Raw genomic sequence first — 22,106 nt, 5'->3', positions numbered from 1 at the left:
TATATGCATGCATACAAGTCCTTCGGTTGATCTCTTACCCCCCCCCCCCTTGGTTCATAACTTGGCTGGACTGACATAACTTGCTTGAATGATTAATTTTCCCCCCTCTAGATATATGTCCTGAAACTGAACAAAATTGAACTGTTACCATATCGTGCTGATGTGGAGATTGGCCGGCTCATAGAAATCCCCATTGCTATGTATCACATACACAAGGAGACCCGGGAGGCCATCGCGTTCTCAGACTGCTCTCTTGTATCCTTGGATCTACACATGGATAAGCAAGGAGTCTTCACTCTTTTCAAAGAAGGTGAGAGCAGGCTTTTTATTTTCTTCTTTCTCTGTCTTAGAATTAAAGGACAAATCATCAATTCAGAAACTACAAATTATATTATAAATTCACATATTACCTTTCTTTACAATACTTTTGTTTATTCTGTCAACTGCCCTTGTCGTAAGTGCCTCCTGAATGCCCCCTTGTGGGGATGGAGCCTGCAACCTGGGTATGTGCCCAGATGGAAATTGAACCCGAGGCCCTTTGGGGCATGGAATGACGCCCAAACTACAGAGCCACACCGGCCAGGGCGATTCTTTTATCTCTATAGACTGATTTCCTTGAGAACCGAATGCTTGTTGCCCTACTGAAGTCATACTATGATTTGCAGGTATTCAAAGACCTGGACCAAAGCACTGTTCCAGTACACACATAGCAGCCGCATCTCTGGGTCACACTCTGTTGACAGTGAGTGTAACTGAGTATGGAGAGTACATGGAAAGCAGTGCCACATTTGCTGCTTATGAGCCCCTAAAGGTGAGATATTTTATGGTAAGGACCTGGCATATCTTTCCATGGACTCCACTATGTCTGCTTAGGGGCTTCCTCGCTGCCTGTGATCTCTATTAAAGATCACTGATATTTGTGTTCTCGTTACTTACCACTCTCTTTTCTTTCTTTCTTTCTTTCTTTCTTTCTTTCTTTCTTTCTTTCTTTCTTTCTTTCTTTCTTTCTTTCTTTTTTTCCTTCCTTCCTTCCTTCCTTCCTTCCTTCCTTCCTTCCTTCCTTCCTTCCTTCCTTTCTTTCTCTCTCTCTCTCCTCTTCTTTCTTCCTTCCTTCCTTTCTTTCTTTCTTTCTTTCTTTCTTTTTTTTGTTAATCTCACCCAAGAATATTTTTTCCATTGCTTTTATTTATTTTTGTAAATATTTATATTGACTTAAAAATTTTTATTGATTTTATTTAAGAGAGAAGAGGAAAGAGGAAGGAAAGAGAGAGAAACATCAATGTGAGAGAGACACATTGATTGCTTGCCTCCCGCACACACCCCAACTGGGGCCAGAGATTGAACCTTGAACCCAGGTGCGTGCCCTTGACTGGGAATTGAACCTGTGACCCTTTGGTATGTGGGCTGATGCTCCAACCACTGAGAAACACCAGCCAGGGTTACTTACTACTCTCTTGTTTTTAGATCTACAGCTCTCCCATCAAACCTGAGTATTAGGGATCTTACTCCCTCAACTTTCTGCCACAGGAATATCTTTAAGTTGTATCAGCAAGTTTTAGATATTCCCCTGTCGTTTTTAATGAGATATAAAATATGTATAAAGTACATAAAGTGCACTAATCTTAAGGGACTATTTCAGTTTTTACATATGCACATATCTCTGTAAGTACCACCCTGAATAATATATAAAATATTAGCATACTCTCTTTTGAAGAATTCTGAAAGAAAACATTCTAACCTAGGGAGGAAGTCAGTTATCTTTCACCCTTTGTACTTTATTGATTTTATTATTGTTTTATTGATTTCAGAGAGGAAGGGAGAGGGAGCCAGAAACAGCAATGATGAGAATTATTGGTCGGCTGCCTCCCGCAGACCCCCAACTGGGGATTGAGCCCGCCACCCTGGCATGTGCCCTTGACTGGAATCGAACCTGGGACCCTTTAGTCCTCAGGCCGACGCTCCATCCACTGAGCCGAACCAGCCAGGGCGTACTTATTGATTTTAATACAACCGATTTTATTTTGGGCCCTAAGGATTGGTCCATTATAATTGGTACATTATGACAGGTGGTAGTTTAGAATAAAAGTAGATAGAGCATGGTAGGCTTTCTAAACATTTAATTCTTTCAGGAGCTAACATTGATGTCTGTATAAGTTCATGCTGATAGATACTGACAAATCCTAAATGAATGCTCTTCCCATAAGGAGGCACCCGTAGGTTCCCTGGACAGTTGCTCAGTGGTTAGAGCATTGGCCTTCAGACCGCACGGTCCCTGGTTCTTTCCCGCACCAGGCCTCATGTGGTGCATGCGGGAGGCAACCAATCAATGTGTCTCTCTCACATGGATGTTTCTCTCTCTCCCCCCCTCTCTAAAAATCAATGGAAAAAATATCCTCGGGTGAGGATTTAAAAAAATATTTTAAAGAAAGGTGGCACCCATAGGGAAAAAGTTAACACTAATGAAAGAAGCAAGGTAAGTTATTAATTCTTTTTTTTTTTCAGAGTATACTTATTTTAAAGCTGGGGACAGTGAAACAAGGACGGGCCTGGGATAGAGGAAGCAACAGAAGCTCACCGGAAAGTCAGAGAAAAGGGGGCCTCGGAGACAGGTTCAGGGGGCTAGTCCAGGATGAGCCGCTGCTGCCCAGAGCTTCCCTGCTTGCAAGTGTCGTGGGGACCTTAGAGTTTAGGAGATGCACGCCTGAGAGGGAAGAAAGGCGTGGGCATGTTCCCAGGAGGAAGAGCACCTAAGTTACTCATTTTAAAAAGACAACTTATTCATTATCTGGTCGGGGCTCCTGCAGGAGGCAACCAATCTATGTGTCTCTCTTATATCGATATTTCTCTCCATCTTTCCCTTTCTCTTCCACTCTCTGTAAAAATCAATGGAAAAATATTCTTGGGTGAGGAGGTAGATAGATAGATGATAGATAAATAAATGGAATCCAATGTTAAAGAAAATTAGTACAGAGGAAAAGGAAAGAAAAAAATGTTAAATAAAAAAAAATTAGTACAGAGGATGAGAAGCATTCAAAGTGAAGAGGTATTGTGTATTATTTCTTAGTTTGGGAATTAAGTCATTTCAGCATAGTAAAACAACCAGTTTTTTACTTAGGAAATTGCTGAATTCCCTAACCAATCAAGGATTGATTTCTTTAAATGTCATCAGGCTGTAAACCCTGTGGAAGTGGCATTGGTGACATGGAATTCTGTGAAAGAAACGGTCTTTGAAGGGGGCCCTCGTCCATGGATCTTGGAGCCCTCCCAATTCTTTTTGGAGTTGACCGCGGAGAAGACAGAGAAAATTGAAATAACACAAGTCCGGCTGCCAGCTAAGAGAAAACAGAACCAGTATATCTACCGGGTCCTGTGCCTGGATTTAGGAGAACAAGTAGGAAAACCACCTTTTTCTAACATTTCTTCTAGCAATACTACTACAAACCTTTTGTACATCTGGCCATTCCTTTTCAGATTCTAATGGTTTTAGTTATGGACTAGATAGTAAAATTCTAATGATCGATTAAAGGATATTTTTCTTAAATCTCTACTATCCTTTCAATATACCCAAAGGTTTTGACTTGCTCATCTGAGAATTCTAACAATTCACTAAGAGGTTCAAGATCTTTTTGTAGTAATGAGCTTATTTCAATTACTTTATCACTATAATTTATTTCCTTGTTGTCTAGACTAGAGAACATACGGTTTTTCACCTCCAAAGAATGCGAGGAAGGAAAACTTAGTGTCATCTATGGTTAGCAATTTTGAAGAAACAGGTCTGTGCTGATACGAGTAGCAAGTACCTTGCATTAGTTGAATTAGTCTTGATAATTTTTTGAAGTAGTGATGGATCCATCCACAGCTGTGACCTGCTTCTATCAAAACCAGTGACAAAGGTTTACAGTTTGACTAGTGTTGAGAGTGCAGTGTATGACTGTGAAACACAGCCAGGCTAACCAGCCTAATGGGGCTATCAGTGTAGGGTTTTAACTTACGAACTGTGCTATCATCAACGAGCTTCTTTTTTGTAATATATTTGTATTGATTTCAGAGAGGAAGGAAGAGGGAGAGAGAGAGAGAAACATCCATGCTGAGAGAGAATCATGGATCGGCTGCCTCCTGCAAGTCCCCCGCTGGGGATCGAGCCCACAACCCAGGCATGTGCCCTTGACCAGAATCGAACCTGGGACCTTTCAGTTCATTGGCCGACACTCTATCCACTGAGCCAAACCGGCTAGGGTTCAACTGAGCTTCTTTGCTCTATCCACTGAGCCAAACCGGCTAGGGCTCAACTGAGCTTCTTCATAATATCTCTAGTGAGCTCTATTGTGTATATGGCTAGCTGTTAGTAATTTCAGGCCTAATTACCCCCTTTTGAAGCCCTCTAGCTTCTTTTTGTTTCCACATCCTGTTATTCATTAGTACTGCCACCAGAGACGAGTTGAAACAGAAATCGGTTTTTCTACTCTTTACCAACTGGTAACAAAAGACTTGGTGGAGGAAAAAACTGAAGTAATTGGTCAGTTATATATTTTTAATGTGCCTTTTTGTTTTCAAATTTCCATAATACCCTTGTTTCTCTTAGCACTAGCACAGACAATTAAGAATTTTAATGTCCTTTAAGGAATTTGCTTGATTATAATGTCCAAAGAGACTCTATACCAGAATTTGAATAATTCTGACACCTGTAAATGGACAAACTGACATCAAGTGTCTATGTACAATTACCCCTGCTCTGGTGTTGCCTTAAAGGTCCTGACATTTCGAATTGGAAATCACCCAGCTGTCCTGAACCCTAGTCCAGCTGTCGAGGCTGTGCAGGTGCATTTTATATGTGCCCACCCTGCCAGCATGTCAGTAGCCCCAGTGTACACGGTGCCACCTGGTGCCCAGCCATGTCCTCTGCCACAGCACAACAAACAACTGGTAAGTAGAGTATTTCCAACTAGCATGGCACTTTTGTCTTCCATGCTCCAGAGATAAATGGTCTGAAATAATCTTTTGTCATATTAAAGTCAAGGAAATTGTTTTATTTGTTATTAATTCTCAGATAGTGTCTGAGAAGTTATTGAACTAGGTTAGAGTTGGCTACACTGAATGACACTTAATACCTAGTGCTTATAGTACCTAGCCAGCTTGTAATTATTGGCAATAGACAATAACTTCTCTAAATAACTTCCAAATAGTATTGCTAATTTCCTTCCCTACCAAATCTTTTATTAGCATTATCAATAAGTAACAGAATTTACCTCTACTCCAAACCCTTCATGAAGAATAATAATATGCAATAACATAGTTGGTAGGCAGGCAGGTTAGGAGAATGTTCTTATTCTTAGGAAATGCATGTGGAAATATTTAGGGGTAAAGTGCCATGATGCCTACGTAATTTTGCAAAAAAGAAAAAAGAAGAAGGAGGAGAAGGGTATGGAGGGATAAATGGTGGTGGAAAAAAATAAATAGCTATTTTTTAAAAAGATACACATGTAGGGTGAGAAAGTAGAGGGAGAGAAAGAAAGCAAATGGTGACTTCACATGAAGTATGTGTAGGTATTCATTCTTTCAACATATCTGGAGGTTTGAAAATTGTCAAAGAATAAAATTGGGAGAAAACATGATCCCTAACTTCAGGGTTATCTTACCAAGCCTCTTAAGAAGTTGTTGTTTTCTTTTCTTTTTATTTTAATGCAGATTCCTGTATCAAGCCTAAGGGACACAGTTCTGGAACTGTCAGTGTTTGATGAGCACAAAAGAAAGTTTGATAATTTCAGTTCACTCATGCTAGAATGGAAATCCTCAAATGAATCACTAGCTCATTTCGAAAATTACAATTCAGTAGAGATGGTAGCAAAGGATGATGGCAGTGGGCAGACTCAATTACATGGTACTGTGAAAATTTATGAACGTTTTCATATGCCTGCTAAATGGTTCTGCATTAAATATTTCCTTGTGGGTGGTGGTTTGTTTCAGATTTTGTCATATCTCAACTTTCTTTCCTTTTTTCTTTTTTTTTTTTTTTGTTATTCCTCACCCCAGGATATTTTTTTATTGATTTTAGAGAGAGTAGAAGGGAGGGCAGGGAGAAAGAGAGAAAGATCTATGCGGGTCAGGGATCAAACCGGCAACCCAGGTATATGCCCTTGACTGGGAATCGAACTGTGACTCATTGGGACCTTGGCCAACACTCTAACCATTTAGCACACCAGCCAAGGCTCAACTTTCATCTTTAATCATTGCATTTTTAAAAAAACAAAAAGGTAAATTTCCTTTTTTGAAAAGCTGTGGGCCCTAACTGATTTGGCTCAGTGGATAGAGCGTCGGCCTGCGGACTTAAGGGTCCCAGGTTCGATTCCGGTCAAGGGCATGTACCTTGGTTGCGGGCACATCCCCAGTGGGGGGTGTGCAGGAGGCAGCTGATCGATGTTTCTCTCTCATCGATGTTTATGGCTCTCGATCCCTCTCCCTTCCTCTCTGTAAAAAATCAATAAAATATATATATATATTTTAAAAAAAGCTGTGGTCTAGGGTGCAATATTTCTCACAAGAACATCAAATTAATCTGAAAATATTGATCGCCTATTATTTGCCTAAGATTATGGAAATATTATTCATTTGTCAGCCAGTATGTATTGAATGGCTATTACATGTCAGACTGTGTGCTAGGCACTTGGAGATATAGTGGTAAATGAAGCAGAAACAGCCTCTGCCTTCATAGAATTACAGTCTAATTGGTGAAGCCAGACTTTAAACATTATATTTGTGTTATGTGTTCGAAGGGCAAATATGGGGTGCTTTAAGAGCTTACAATAGGAGAACCTAACCTCATTTAGAACAGGCTACCTTGAGAAGGTAACATGCTGAGACCTGAAGGGATGTTGAAAAGAGGAAATAGAAAGAATGAGCTGAATAAGGCGAGTGAGACTGACGTAAAGAGGCACTAGATGAGGTACAAGATGAGGTCCTAAGAGGGCAGCAAGACCTCCTGCGCAGACTCTCATCAAGCCTCTGCTTGTGTCTGATGGCCCATTCACCAAAGCAAGCCACTTGGCCAACAACAGAGTCAGGGTGGGTGAGGAGCACTCAAGGATATGGATACCAGCAGACATGATTCACTGCAGGCAATTAATATAAAGTCTACCTAAAATCAATCCCAGCCCTAGCCGGTTTGGCTCCGTGGATAGAGCATCGGCCTGCGGACCGAAAGATCCCAGGTTCGATTCCCGTCAAGGGCACTTATCTCGGTTGCAGGCTTCTCCCTGGACCAGGCCCTGGTTGGGGCTCCAGCAGGAGGCAACCAATCGATGTGCTCCTCTCACATCCTTATTTCTCTCTGTCTTTCACTGTCTCTTCCACTCTCTCTAAAAATCAATGGAAAAATATCCTCGGGTAAGGATTAAAAAAATACAATAATAAAATAAAATAAAATCCCAAAGTGAAGAAGACAGTGGTACAAAAGGGTAACTTTTAGGTTTCTGGCATGAGCATTTGGATGGATGGTGTAACCAGTCAGTGGAATAAGAAACACCAGAGAAGGAGAACTGCATTTAGCCTTTCCTTACCCACAGGAGCTTACATTCAGAACAAGTTTAAAAGCTTAGGTAAAGGATATTAATATGTAGATACTATAACACTAACAGTATGATGCAATTGGTGTAAAAAGTGGTAGAGAAGCAAGAGATGTCCCTTGTGCCCTATAACAATCAATTACCAAATACCTTCATTGTTACCTTCTAAATATTTTTTTGTTCCATCCCTTCCTCTCTAACTTCATCATTGATGTCCTTATCACCTCTACCCTGCATCACCAGGGTAGCCTCCCAAATGACCTCATTTGGTGCTGCTACCCTCAAACCTCCACATTACTGTCCAGAATGATCTTTCTAAAATACAAATCTAGCCCTGGCCGGTGTGGCTCTGTTGGTTGAGTGTTTTTCCATGCACCAAAAGGTCACCAGTTTGATCCCCGGTCAGGGCACATGCCCAGGTTGTGGGTTCAACCCCTGGTCGGGGTACGTGCAGGAAGCAACTGATAGCTGTTTCTCCCTCACATCAATGCTGCTCTCTCTTCCTCCCTCTCCCTTCTCCTCTCTTCAATAAAAACACATTTTTAAAAACGTACTTTCTTCTTAAAAAAAACACACACACAAATCTGAATCTCCCTCTTAAAATTCTTTTTTTGGCTGCTGTTTACTGAGCTCTCCTGAAATGCCAGGTATAGCACTAAATACTTTACTATATACATTTTCTCATGTAATCCTCATAACAACCATAAGAGACTGGCATTATAACCCCGATTTTTAAAGTTTATTCGTTCATCAAACATTTCTTGCATTCTCACTATATTCTAGGCACAGTATTAGGCCCTGGGATTATAACAGTAAGTAGGTGATGCAGTAAGTTCTCTGACATCAAAACCATGATTTAACCTTTGTTTATAAATATCTCGAGGTCTCGAGGTTATGTTTATTGATTTTAGAGAGGGGGGAAGAGAGAGAGAGAGAGAGAGAGAGAGAGAGAGAGAGAGAAAGAAGCATAAATCAGTTGCCTCCTCAGTGTGCCCTTACCCGGTATTAAACCCACAACCTAGGTATGTGTCCTGACTGGGAATCGATGTGTAAAGGATGACACTTCAACCGATTGAGCCACACCAGCCAGGGCCAGCCTATGCTCTTGACCACTGACTGTGCTGCCACCATATTGCCTTCAGGGACTCCCCATGCATTTCAGGATACAATTCATATGTTGCCGCTTACTGTATTGACTCCTGCCTACTTTGGCTTCACTTATTAACATCCACATAGACCCTGCATTTTTTTCATATGCAACAACTTTAGATTCTTAACCATGACAAGCCTTGCCATACCTCTTTCCTTTGTATATGTTGTATGTTCTCTTTTCTTGCATCTTCACTGGGCTAACATCTTCTTGTAATCTAGGAGTTTTCTGTCCCTCTATATTCCCAATCTAAGGGAAATATTTCTTCTTTATGCTGTTCTATATTCTGCAATATGTGCTCTGTTCATACTTCTATAATAACACTTACCACACTGTGTTGCAATGGTTGGTTTCCCTCTCGGTTGCCCTACTAAGCTGTAAGTTTCTTTGAAGGCAAAGATTGTGTTGTTTTCTTCATCTCTGTATCTTAATTACCTGGCATTCTATGTAGCATTTAGCAGGCCTTCAGTAAATCTTTGTTGAATGAATGAATGAATGAATGAATGTAGCATCATCAGAAAATGCTTCACAGATTTAGGGATGATGATCATGTGTTGAGGATAAAATAATTGACCTACATAAAGTGGCAGATTCATGTTAGTTAATTTAAAAAAAAAAAAGAAAAGCAAAAATAAAGCAGGGTCAGATTATAGAAGGCTTTAAAACTAGTTTAAGGAGTTTGAATTGTTCTAATAAGAAATAGCTATGTTAAATTTTTAAATAGGGGATTGATATGACATTATATATACAAAACAGGTTAGAAGAGTTTTAGATCCCACTTTATTTCTCACTTCCATTTTTAATGTTTTTATTATTGATTGTAGAGAGGGGAAGGGAGAGAGAGAGACAGAAACATCTATGAGAAACATTAACATCAATCGGCTGCCTCTGGGCCGCCCCCTGCTGGGGATCAAGCCCAGGCATGTGCCCTGACTGGGAATCAAACCCGCGACCTCCTGGTGCATGGGTCAGTGCTCAACCACTGAGCCATACCAGCGGGGCTCAATTCCATTTTTAAATTAAACAAAAAGTTTCTCCTACATTGTCATCAGTCTATTTTTGGACTCACAGACCATCAGAGCTGGAAAGAATTTTTGATTTTGTCTGGCTTAATCCCTCATTTAAATAAAGGAACTGAGAAATTACGTGGTTGCCCAGGGTCACATAGGAATATGGTGGCAGAGTCAACACAAAAACCCAGTTTTCTGATTCTTGTGTGTTTCCCCATTCAGTGTTTTTTTTTCTCCCTGCAACAAAACACTGTTTGAAATAAATTAGGGTAGAATTTGGTTTTCTGGAGACGCTTTTGTATTCTGCATGTTATTGTCTCACGGAATATTTTTCTGCACGTCTCTAGGTCATCAGATCCTTAAAGCACATCAGATAAAAGGGACTGTACTCATCCAAGTCTGTTGTGTAGGCTATTCAGAGGAAAGTTCAAAGGTAAGTGGAGATTGTTATATAAGAAATATAAATTAAAGAACTGAAATTTCAGGTTCTTCTTTAGAAGTCGTTTGTCACTGACATACATCTGGGAACTGTGTGTGTACTTCTGTGCTTCTGTTATCTTTGGCACTTGAAAGAGTCCTGGGATCTTTCTTCACTGAGTTGAGGAATTGAAAGTTTATAGTCACCTTTGCGGCTCTTATTACATTTCCAGGTACTTCCCAACTTGCCCAAATCTGCAGCTGTGGAGCTGCTCCTGGTGGATGACGTGACTGTGTTGCCTGAGAATGCCACCATCTACAACCATCCAGATGTGAAGGTAGAAGCTGTATTGGTCTAGTTAAATGGAATCATATTGGATGGGAGAGTACTAGGTTATTAAGGTTAACAGTATAACAATAAAAAAGCTCACTTATGTGTTTAAAATCATGGCTACACATATACATATATCATCATAATTAGCTACAATATCCTTAGAAGTTAAACTTTAATATTCATATTTTGTTTTTGGTCCATTAATCACATAACTCTTTCTTAGGTAGATAGAAGCTATTTTCTTTGAACTATTTATAAACCAAAGGGAATGGAATACTGTCTGTCTGATTTTCCCATAGGAAATATTTAGCCTTGTGGAAGGGTCTGGTTATTTTTCAGTCAACAGCAGTGAGCAGGACATTGTCACCATCATTTACATGGAAGCAGAAAGCTCTGTGCAGGTGAGTGCTAGAGACATTCCCAGATTGATGGTCTCAGGTCAAAGCCGCTCTTAGGAGAATGATTGGAAAAATTCCATTGTGTGTATCAAACCAGTTACAAAAATAACATTTGTTTCTTTTGCTTTTTTTAACCTATATAGACTCTTCAGCCAAAAAATGAGGGTTGTTTTATTTTTTTAACTAGCTGCAATACTGGACAATTGTTGGTTCTGGTTGAGCTGAGACATTATATTTATAAGATTTTCATTAAAAGAAGGTTAATTTCTATAAATGGATAGTTAGATATACTTTTGACCATGTAACCTGAGTATAGGTGCTTTTAGACAGGATATAACAACTCAAGCTTTTAAGCTGACTTCATAGCCAATGTGCCAAGGGATTTGCTTTTAGTTGACTTATATAAAAAAAAAAAATTGAGCTGAGACATTATATTTATAAGATTTTCATTAAAAGAAGGTTAATTTCTATAAATGGATAGTTAGATATACTTTTGACCATGTAACCTGAGTATAGGTGCTTTTAGACAGGATATAACAACTCAAGCTTTTAAGCTGACTTCATAGCCAATGTGCCAAGGGATTTGCTTTTAGTTGACTTATATAAAAAAAAAACTTTATATTGCCCTAGCCGGTTTGGCTCAGTGGCTAGAGCAGTGATGGCGAACCTTTTGAGCTCGGCGTGTCAGCATTTTGAAAAACCCTAACTTAACTCTGGTGCCGTGTCACATATAGAAACTTTTTGATATTTGCAACCATAGTAAAACAAAGATGTATATTTTTGATATTTATTTTATATATTTAAATGCCATTTAACAAAGAAAAATCAACCAAAAAAATGAGTTCGCGTGTCACCTCTGACACGCATGTCATAGGTTCGCCATCACTGGGCTAGAGCTTCAGCCTGCGGACCAAAAGGACCTGTGGACCAAAGGGTCCCAGATTCACTTCTGGTCAAGGGCACATACCTTGGCTGTAGGCTCCTCCCTGGACCAGGCCCTGGTAGGGGCTTGTGCAGGAGGCAACCAATCGATGTGTTTCTCTCACATCGATATTTCTCTCTGTCTTTCCCTCTCTCTCCCACTCTCTAAAAAGCAATGGAAAAATATCCTCAGGTGAGGATTTAAAATAAAAAAAGGTAATACCTTACATTAACATATGCTTATATTTTCTTCCCTTCTAAGAGCTCAAAAGAATTTAACTTGCTTTAGTCATAATGTTTGTCATTAAAAGGGGAGATTGAGGCCCCATGTGCAGGCAGAGGATGTGAGAACATGCTGTAGCAAAGAAGGAAAGACAAAGAATCGGTCTGCCCAGTGCTTTCTCCCTCACCGACAACTGCAACATACATGGACTTGACTTTCTTCATAAAGTCCTTTCCCTGTTCATAATTAAGAGGCTGGACCTGTATATTGGATTCTGCTTGAATTTAATCAACTTAAATTCTGCTTTTTATCAGTTAATAATTGTTAAGGGTCCGTATTTTGCCATTAACTGAAACATCACATTAAGTGTGTATATTGTGCTATGTCTGAAACATGTAAAGTGACCTCTCAAAGTTCCCATCACAAAGAAAATAAGATATTATATTTTCTGCTTTCGATGAAAATAGTTGCCATGATGCCGTGGTCATTGTGGCTCAGTGGGTTGGGCATTGTCCCATGCACCAAAAGGTTGCCGGTTTGATTTCCGGTCAGGGCACATGCTCGATCCATGTTAGGGGGCATGCAGGAGGCAGCCAATTGATGTTTCACTTTCACATTGATGTTTCTGTCTCTCTCTCCCCCTCCCTTTCTCTCTCTCTCAAATTCAATTTAAAAATCTTTTAAAAAAAGAAATAGTTGCGATAATTATGTTTGGACCATGTTTGCTTCTTTACCCAGCTACCATCTTCTTCCTTCTAGTTAGTTCCAATACAGCCTGGATTTCTCACCTTGGAGGTCTATGATCTGTGCTTGGCTTTCTTGGGTCCAGCACTGGCCCACCTCAGGGTGTCAGACATACAAGAGCTGGAGCTTGATCTCATTGATAAGGTGAGAAATATGTGCTTTATCTTACAAATGAAACAGGCTTCATTTTCATTCTCAAACATCACTTAATATAGTCTCTGCTCAGGACCTTTGGTAGTGTTATTGGAAAAGCTGTCCTTAAAGAACAACATTCCGCCCTAACCGGTTTGGCTCAGTGGATAGAGCATTGGCCTGTGGACTGAAGGGTCTCAGGTTCGATTTCGGTCAAGGGCATGTACCTTGGTTGCGGGCACATTCCCAGTGAGGAGTGTGCAGGAGGCAGCTGATCGATGTTTCTCTCTCATCGATGTTTCTAATTCTCTATCCCTCGCCCTTCCTCTCTGTAAAAAAATCAATAAAATATATTTTTAAAAAATTCCAACATTAAACACGGTAAAGATAGGCCCTGGTCAGATGGCTCAGTTAGTTGGAATGTTGTCTATAATCCAAAATGTTGCAGGTTTGATTCCCGGTCAGGGCACATATCCACAGGTTCAACCCCAAGTCAGGGTGCTTACAGGAGGCAATAGTATTTCTCTCTTTTCTCTTTCTCTATCTCTCTCTCTCCTTCCTCTCTCTCTAAAAATCAATAAAAAGACATATCCCCAGGTGAGGATTTAAAAAACAAGTAAATAAAAATAAACATGGTGAAGATAAATACGGTATACATAGATTAGTCTTGTTTGAACAAAGGCTGACCAGGAACATTTAGCATGAAAAGTTTGCCACCTCTAAGATTTAGACTGTCCTTGATGAATGAGGCACCTCTACTAAAATTACCTCTTTTTAAAAACTATTAGGTTGAAATAGGTAAAAGTGTGTTAGTAACTGTGAGAGTTCTTGGCTCTTCCAAACGCCCATTCCGAAATAAATACTTCAGAAACATGGAGCTCAAACTGCAGTTGGCGTCTGCCATTGTCACCCTGACGTGAGTACCATTTCAATACTTCTTCCTCCCTGTGCTCCACATCTTGACACGCTCCTTCCTGGTAACCTGGTAACCCATGGTTGTCTTCGAGTTTCCTCTTTCCCTTTTTGTCACAGTGTCTTTCGGCCCTTACTCTCTTCCCATATTCAGATGTCTTGTTTGAGGGCTACAATCATGAGTCTCATTAGTTTTTCCATTTTATGAAACTTCTTCCGGGGTGATATCCTTTTGGGGTGCTTCTATATAGGACCTTCAAAAATCTATTTAGAAGCAGAGTCACTAGTATACCCACCTGTGAAAGGGGAATTGCAGGTATTCTAAGGCAGTTTAGTATTTGCAATTTTGCCAGTCTATGTTTATATTGCCCTACTAGAGGCCTGGTACATGAAATGTGAGCATGGGGGGGGGGGATCCCCTCAGCCTAGCCTCTACCCTCTCCAATCCGGGACCCCTCGGACATCCCTCTCACAATCCTGGACCCCTGACTCCTAATCGCTCACCTACCTGCTGGAGTATTCTAAGGCAGTTTAGTATTTGCAATTTTGCCAGTCTATGTTTATATTGCCCTACTAGAGGCCTGGTACATGAAATGTGAGCATGGGGGGGGGGGATCCCCTCAGCCTAGCCTCTACCCTCTCCAATCCGGGACCCCTCGGACATCCCTCTCACAATCCTGGACCCCTGGCTCCTAATCGCTCACCTGCCTGCTGGACTGGTCACCCCTAACTGCCCCCCTCCACCAGCCTGGTTGCCTCTTACTGCTCTCCCTGCCAGCCTGGTTGCCCCCAACTAACCACCCTACCAGACTGGGTGCCCCTCATGGCCCCCCCACTGGCCGGGTTGCCCCACGCAGCCTGCTGTTCAGTCGTTTGGTCGTCCCTCACTACCCCCCCTGCCAGCCTGCTCGCCCCCAACTGCCCTCCCCTGCTGGCCTGACCGCCCCTAACCACCTCTGCCTCAGCCCTGCCACCATGGGTTTGTCCAGAAGGACATCCGGAAGGTCTCCTGGTCTAATTAGCATAATATCCTTTTATTAGTGTAGAGGATTCCTTTGGCGCCTTAGAACAAGATTTTTGTCTTCAAGAGATTCCTGCCATTGCCATGAACTGGGTCTTGACTTTGGAAATTTATTTTCTGGCAGTTCCCTCTAACCATAGTTAAGATGAGCAGAAAATGTTAAGCATCTTTAGAAAGATGCATAACTGGCCAGTCTTAAAACCAAATCTTTCTCATCTAAAAATGCATGGGTCTTTGCAGGCTAATGGAGGAACAGGACAAATACTCCGAAAATTATATCCTTCGAGCTGTCACTGTGGGGCAAACCACACTTGTGGCTATTGCTAGGGACAAGATGGGGAGAAAATTCACATCAGCTCCTAGGCAAATTGAAGTAAGAAAATTACCTCATTCAAAATTGATACTTCATCTTATTTAGCATTATTTATCTTTCCATTTAGTTTGTACGAGTTGAAAATCATTTGACTGAAAAAAATTGTAGTCTAACTTTTGCAACAGTATGCGGTTTGTTTGTGTGTTTTTTGTATAAAAATAACATACTTCTTGTAGAAATTGGAAAGCACAAAAAATATAAAGACCAAGAATAAAAATCACCTAGAATTCCACTAGAGTAAATTATTTTTAAGATTTCAGTGTATTTCCTTCACTTAAAAAAATTTTTTTAAATTTTTTTTCAGTGATTTCGGAGATGGAGAGAGAGATAGAAACATCAATGAGAGAGAATCATTGATTGGCTGCTTCCTGCACGCTCCCTACTGGCCCCTACTGGGGATTGTGCCTGCAACCCAGGCATGTACCCTGACCAGGAATCGAACAGTGAACTCCTGGCTCATAGGTCAATGTTCAACCACTGAGCCACGCTGGCCAGGCTATTTCCTTCACTTTTCCCCTTACACTTACTTTAACATGGATGAATCATACACCTTTTTCATCTTAATCTTCTATCAAAAGTATTTTTTTATGTGCTTAAAAGTAATTGTTAGCCATTTGTTGATAAGTGTTGAAGCTGGGTAATAGGTACCTGAGACTTCTTTATATGTTTGAAAAAAAAAGTTAAAAAAAAAGATAATTGTAAACATAATTTTAATGGCCAGTTTTGTTCCAATGAGTGGATATGTAATAACTTACTTAGCATTCTCATTTAAGTAATTTATAATTTTTGCTATTATAAATAAAAGTTGACTTTATAAGTAAATACATGTCTTTGTATATAATTTTATTATACATAATTAGGGTTTTCCCCTTAGAATAAGCTGCATGATCATTTGTTTTGAAATTGACTCTAGTTAATCACTATAATCCTTTTGGTTTTCTCCTTCAAGGTGTTTCCTCCATTCAAACTTGTTCCAGAGAAAATGACACTGATTCCAACCAACATGATGCAGGTGATCTTAAAGACAAAAAAATAAGATTTACCCTTTCTCCTCATCCCACCTCTGCCCATCCCAACATATACACGCTCCTCTTCTTAATGCCTCCTCTTGTCTACTCCCAGCCAAGTACAATAGGGTTTGATAAAGAAGAACATTAGTATTTTTCCTGTTCCACAATGAACTGCCTCTTAGAATCCCATTGGTCATCTGCAACGCTTTCATTTCTTCTGCATTTGAGTTGATGTGGACTATAAGGCGGTGGGAGAAAATGAAAAAGTCCAGTTGTTGGGACAAAATGTTGAGAACAAAGATGTAACTTCTCCCCATGCTGCAGGAATTCACTGGTGTGTTTAAATCCTAGGTAATGTCTGAAGGTGGCCCCCAGCCCCAATCTATCATTCACTTCTCCATCAGTAATCAGACTGTGGCTGTTGTTAATAGGAGGGGGCAAGTTACAGGGAAGGTGGTTGGCACAGCTGTGGTCCATGGCACCATCCAGACAGTGAATGAAGATACTGGCAAAGTCATGTTGTTTTCCCAGGTATTGGTTCTTTGTTCTTGGCTTCTACTCTTCCATCTGGGAACCATATTGGGAGATGAGGGAGGGAGTAATGATGAGGAGGGTGTTACCAGCCCAGAAAAATACTTTTAGTCCCCTCATCTGGCATGCTTTTACCCTGGCATGGGAAATATGTGATCTTTAGTGAAAAACCCACGGGATACATTGTTATAATATCCATGAGGAATTATTTAAAGAGCAAGACCAAACATAGTATGGCATGTTTTTGTTGTGGTGGTTGAATGCCCCAAACAACAACAAACCATCTAGTTATCATAAGCATCTCTGTCCACCCCACAGACACTCCCTCTCAGCCTAAACTGGTTCTCCTTCCTGTTGAGCAGGATGAAGTGCAGGTTGAAGTTGTTCAGCTAAGGTCTGTCAGGATCCTTGCAGCTGCAACTCGACTCATCACAGCTACTGAGGTCGGTATGATGACTCTGTTCTGGGTTCGTTATTTCGATAATGCCAGTTCCGACACGAAACACTGTTTTCTTTCCAGATGCCAGTTTATGTCATGGGAGTGACCAGTACCCAGACCCCTTTCTCCTTTAGCAATGCCAACCCTGGGCTCACATTCCACTGGTCCATGAGCAAAAGGGAGGTATTGGATCTAGTGCCCAGGCATTCAGAGGTATGAATGTATCTGTTTATTATATTACCTTAGGGATCTTGATATTAAGTTTTTCATCGTAAGTTTTAGACTGAGTCGCTTTCTTCATTTTCATTCTCCTCCTACCAATGAATTGATTCGAGATAACTTAAGAATCTTACAGAGGTGTACCAGAATTAATTGAGCAATGTAAGCGGAGGTTTCTCTAGGGGTGACTCTGTTGCTAAGAATGTGAAAGGAAGTAACTGTGAAAATAAGCCCTGGTACTCTAGTTCTTCTAGATGGCTACTTCCAACCTACATTTTCCTTAGTGTTACAACAAAGAGAGAAGGGCACAATGTTTATTCATGAATATTTCTTAATCCACCCCTAGGTTTTTCTACAGCTCCCAGTAGAGAATAACTTTGCCATGGTTGTCCACACAAAAGCAGCTGGTCGGACTAGTATCAAAGTCACTGTCCGCTGTATGAACAGTTCCTCTGGGCAGTTTGAGGGGAATCTGTTGGAACTGTCTGATGAAGTTCAGATCCTGGTAAGGGCCCAAACCTAAATCTTGTTTTTGTATATTAAGGAGAAAAAAAGTTATATTTGCTTTATCATCCATGAAGAGCTTAGCCTGAATAGAGGTAGAGAAATGGCTAGAGGGATCCCTAGAACAGGTTTATAGTTTCTAGATCTTTTGTCATTTCTGCTAATTGCCTCTATATAAGTATTGACATTAGAAACTACACACTCCTCTCAACTCCCCATGCAATGGACATAGGATTTGAACACCATAGTAACTAAAGAGGGATTCATTTCTGAGCCATTCTGCCTAACATAGATATTATGATACAGTCCAGTTAGCTATATTCATAGGTAGAACTAAAACTAATCCTAACTTCTGGTAAGGTGTAGAGTATGAATAGTTTCTGCAGATGTTCTCAAGCTGAAAGCTAAATGGCCCTATTGCTTTTAAAATTCAAAAGAAAAATTTATCAGTTGTGTGGAGCAAATAAATTTTTCTCCCTCTAAGTATGGGACTGATTTTTTCTTTTTCTTTTTTCTCCTTTATTTTGGCTTTTGTTCTCTGATTCAGTGAGACATAGAGGAAAGAGCACTTTACTAGGTAGAAAACCTGAATAATGTCCCTTGCTAATTTAATATAGATTCTTTGTTCTCAAATCTCTTTTTCAGATTATAGGAGCTAAAATTAGAAATTTCAAAATTATTTTATACCTTATAGCTAAGTAATACAGAGGAATAATAGTGTAAACTTGAAGCAAGCCTAATATTAGGTTATATAGTCTAGAATACCTAGATACATCTCTTTTTTTAAATATATTTTTATTGATTTCAGAGAGGGAGAGGGAGAGCGAGATAAAACATCATCAATGACGAGAGAGAATCATTGATCAGCTGCCTCCTGAACACCCCAAACCAAGGATCGAGCCTGCAACCCGGGCATGTGCCCTGACCAGGAATCAAACCGTGATCTCCTGGTTCATAAGTCAAAACTCAACCACTGAGCCATGCCAGCTGAGTATAGAATACCTAGATACATTTTAAGAGCATTGTGGAACATTAGGCTAAATTGAAGTTAGGCAGACTGATTTGTAGTTGTCCATCTGTGAATAAAGGTCATCATTTATCTTTTCCAGATATGATAAAAAAATTTTTTTCTCACTATAGGTATTTGAAAAACTCCAAGTTTTCTATCCAGAGTGCCAACCTGAGCAAATTCTAATGCCCATGAATTCTCAACTGAAACTTCATACCAACAGGTAAGGATAATGGAGGCCAGGTTCTAACTTCACCTTCAGTAAAACATTGCACATGGAAAGAACTATATTGCTTTCTAGGTGATTTTCTTAATGCACAAATAATTTTATTTTTGGTTGAGGTAAAGTTCACATAACACACAATTAACCATTTTAAAGTGTACAGTTCAGTGGTATTCAGAACATTCACAAAGGTGTGCAGCCATCACCTCTGTCTAGTTCCAAAATATTTTCGCTATCACAAAAGGACACCATACCCATTAATAGTCACTTCCCACCTCCCCTCATTTTAGCCCCTGGCAACCAGCTGTCTCTATGAATTTAACTATTCTGTATACTTCCCACAAACGGACTTATACAATATGTGACCTTTGTGTGGGCTGCTTTCAGTTACCGTAATATTTTCAGGGTTCTTCCATGTTATAGCATGTATCAGTACTTCATTCTTTTTATGAGTAAATAATATTCCATTGTGCAGATATAACATTCTGTTCATCCATTCATCCATTGATGGACATTTTGGTTGTTTTCATCTTTGGCTGTTGTGAATAGTGCTGTGAACATTCATGTACAACTATTTGTTTGAATACCTGTTTCAATCCTTTTATTTCCGTTATTTTGGCTGAATAATTTTTAATGATAAACATATAATAGGATTTGATTTTTTAAAAAGATTAGCATAGTCCTGGCTGGTGTCGCTCGGTTGGAGTGTTGTCTCTTGCACTGAAGGGTCGCAGGTTCGATTCCCAGTCAGGACACAAACCAAATTGTGGGTTTGATCCCCAGTCAGATGTGTATGGGAGGCAACCAACCTCCCGACTGATGTTTCTCTCTCACATCAATGTTTCTTTTTCTCTCCCCCTTCCTCTCTCTCTAAAATCAATAAAAACATACCCTCAGGTGAGGATTTAAAAAAAAAAAAGGTAAGCATATCAAAGCAGACTTTTACCTGAGGAGCAAATAGGCACACAATATAGAGAATGGCAGGCAGTTTCCTCAGAGTAATCCTGGCAATCGCTACTCTTTTCTGGTCAAACAGAGTCTCCAAGAGATGCCACTTGCTCTGTTTGTTCCCTAGGGAAGGGGCAGCCTTTGTGAGTTCCCGTGTTCTCAAGTGTTTCCCTAACTCATCTGTCATTGAGGAGGACGGTGAAGGGCTCCTGAAAGCTGGTTCCATTGCAGGTACTGCCGTGTTGGAAGTCACTTCTGTAGAACCTTTTGGAGTCAACCAAACAACCATAACTGCAGTTCAGGTGAGTTCAGGCACTTACTATAAATAAATAAGTAAGTAAGTAAGTAAGTAAGTAAGTAAGTAAAGTAAGTAAAGTAAGTAAAAGGAATACTATGCCCTTAACAGGCATATTTCCTTTTTTAAGAATTAGAGACTTCTCAGGAAGTCAGAAATGAACTATAAGGTAAGAGATAATCTTGACATGATTCTAAACCATCAAATTAAAGTGAACTTTAGCCCTAACCGGTTTGGCTCAGTGGATAGAGTATCAGTCTGCAAACTGAGGGGTCCGGGGTTCCATTCCAGTCAAGGGCATGTACCTTGGTTACAGGCTCCTCCCCAGCCCAGTCCCTGGCAGGGGTATGTGCAGGAGGCAACCAATTGATGTTTCTCTCACATCGATATTTCTGTCTTTCCTTTTCTTCCATTTTCTCTAAAAATCAATGGAAAAAATATCCTCCGGTGAGGACTTAAAAAAAAAAGTTAAAGTGAACTTTAGAGTCCTTGTTATCTTGTTATAGCCTCAACTTGGTGTGATTGTCTTCTGAACAGCTTGGGCAAGAAAGTTGGTATGGGAGAAGTGTAGAACTATTGCTATCAAAATTAGGCTTTGCTTTCGGAATTAAAAAATTAGAATTAGACAGTTCCTCAGAGGTAAGTTAGTCTAACACACACATCAGAACAGAACTGCCACCATGACTGGGCAGGAGCAGCAAGATGCTGCAGCACAGCGGGTACAGGATGAGGTGCATCCTGCAAGCCAGTCGTATCTCCATTGGCACCTTCAAGGCTTTCGACAAGCATATGAATTTGATCCTATGTGGTTGTGATGAATTCAAGAAGATCAAGCCAAAGAACTCAAAACAAGCAGAAAGAGAAGAGAAGCAAGTCCTCAGTCTAGTGCTGCTTCGAGGGGAGAAGCTGGTCGCGGTAACAGTAGAGGGATCTCCTCCCAAAGATACTGGCATTGCTGGAGTGCCACTTGCTGGAACTGCTGGGGGCCCAGGGATCAGCAGGGCTGCTGGCAGAGGAATTGCAGCTGGTGTTTCCATGCTGCAGGACTTGCTGGGCCAGTTCATGGGGTTGGTAGGCCATCCCAACTGCGCTCCCTACCACGGAAATGTGCCCACCAAGGCCCTAGACTCATCTTACCCCCTCTCATCTCCATGTGTTTCCCCAAAGACTGTACATAGTCCTTTTATTTCCTTGTGGCCTGTGAAACAAATTTATAATACACTTTTTTTAAATCCTCACTCCAGGATATTTTATCCATTAATTCATTCATTCATTCATTCATTCAGAGAGAGAGAGAGAGTGGAAGGGAGGGAGAGAGGAAAAGAGAGACCAGGAATCGAACCCGAGACCTTTTGGTACCCGGAATGACACTCTAGCCACTTAGCCATACCGGACAGGGGTACAATCAACTTTTTTGTTCTTGTTAATTTTCACCCAAGGATATTTTTCCATTGATTTCTAGAGAATGGAAAGGAAGGGGAGAGACGGGGAGAGAGAGAAGCATCAATCAATGTGAGAGAGACACATCAGTTTGGTTGCCTCCTGTATGTGCCTCGACCAGAGCCAGGAATGGAGCCTGCAACCAAGGTATGTGCCCTTGACTGGAATCAAATCTAGGACCCTGCCGAAACCGGTTTGGCTCAGTGGATACAGCGTCGGCCTGCGGACTGAAGGGTCCCAGGTTCGATTCCGGTCAAGGGCATGTACCTGGGTTGCGGGCACATCTCCAGTGGG

The 22,106-nt window shown here is 40.6% G+C and overlaps 1 protein-coding gene across 1 annotated transcript in view; it reads left to right on the top strand.

The window, feature by feature from the left end:
* NUP210L (nucleoporin 210kDa-like) overlaps positions 1 to 22,106 on the top strand; it is a 51,303-nt gene that overhangs the window by 17,389 nt on the left and 11,808 nt on the right. Inside the window, exons 14-31 of the mRNA XM_014540640.1 lie at positions 112 to 310; positions 666 to 811; positions 3,170 to 3,391; positions 4,750 to 4,923; positions 5,686 to 5,878; positions 10,067 to 10,152; positions 10,370 to 10,474; positions 10,770 to 10,871; positions 12,772 to 12,900; positions 13,677 to 13,804; positions 15,062 to 15,194; positions 16,144 to 16,206; positions 16,556 to 16,735; positions 17,098 to 17,178; positions 17,256 to 17,387; positions 17,740 to 17,898; positions 19,038 to 19,129; positions 20,205 to 20,379. Coding sequence (XP_014396126.1) covers positions 112 to 310; positions 666 to 811; positions 3,170 to 3,391; positions 4,750 to 4,923; positions 5,686 to 5,878; positions 10,067 to 10,152; positions 10,370 to 10,474; positions 10,770 to 10,871; positions 12,772 to 12,900; positions 13,677 to 13,804; positions 15,062 to 15,194; positions 16,144 to 16,206; positions 16,556 to 16,735; positions 17,098 to 17,178; positions 17,256 to 17,387; positions 17,740 to 17,898; positions 19,038 to 19,129; positions 20,205 to 20,379 — 2,499 coding nt within the window. The remainder of the gene's footprint in view (positions 1 to 111; positions 311 to 665; positions 812 to 3,169; positions 3,392 to 4,749; positions 4,924 to 5,685; positions 5,879 to 10,066; positions 10,153 to 10,369; positions 10,475 to 10,769; positions 10,872 to 12,771; positions 12,901 to 13,676; positions 13,805 to 15,061; positions 15,195 to 16,143; positions 16,207 to 16,555; positions 16,736 to 17,097; positions 17,179 to 17,255; positions 17,388 to 17,739; positions 17,899 to 19,037; positions 19,130 to 20,204; positions 20,380 to 22,106) is intronic.

Source organism: Myotis brandtii, unplaced genomic scaffold, assembly GCF_000412655.1.
Source record: "Myotis brandtii unplaced genomic scaffold, ASM41265v1 scaffold250, whole genome shotgun sequence".
NCBI classification, from domain to species: Eukaryota; Metazoa; Chordata; class Mammalia; order Chiroptera; family Vespertilionidae; genus Myotis; species Myotis brandtii.
Note: the sequence above shows the minus strand (reverse complement) of the source record. Positions and strands in the feature narration are given on the sequence as shown.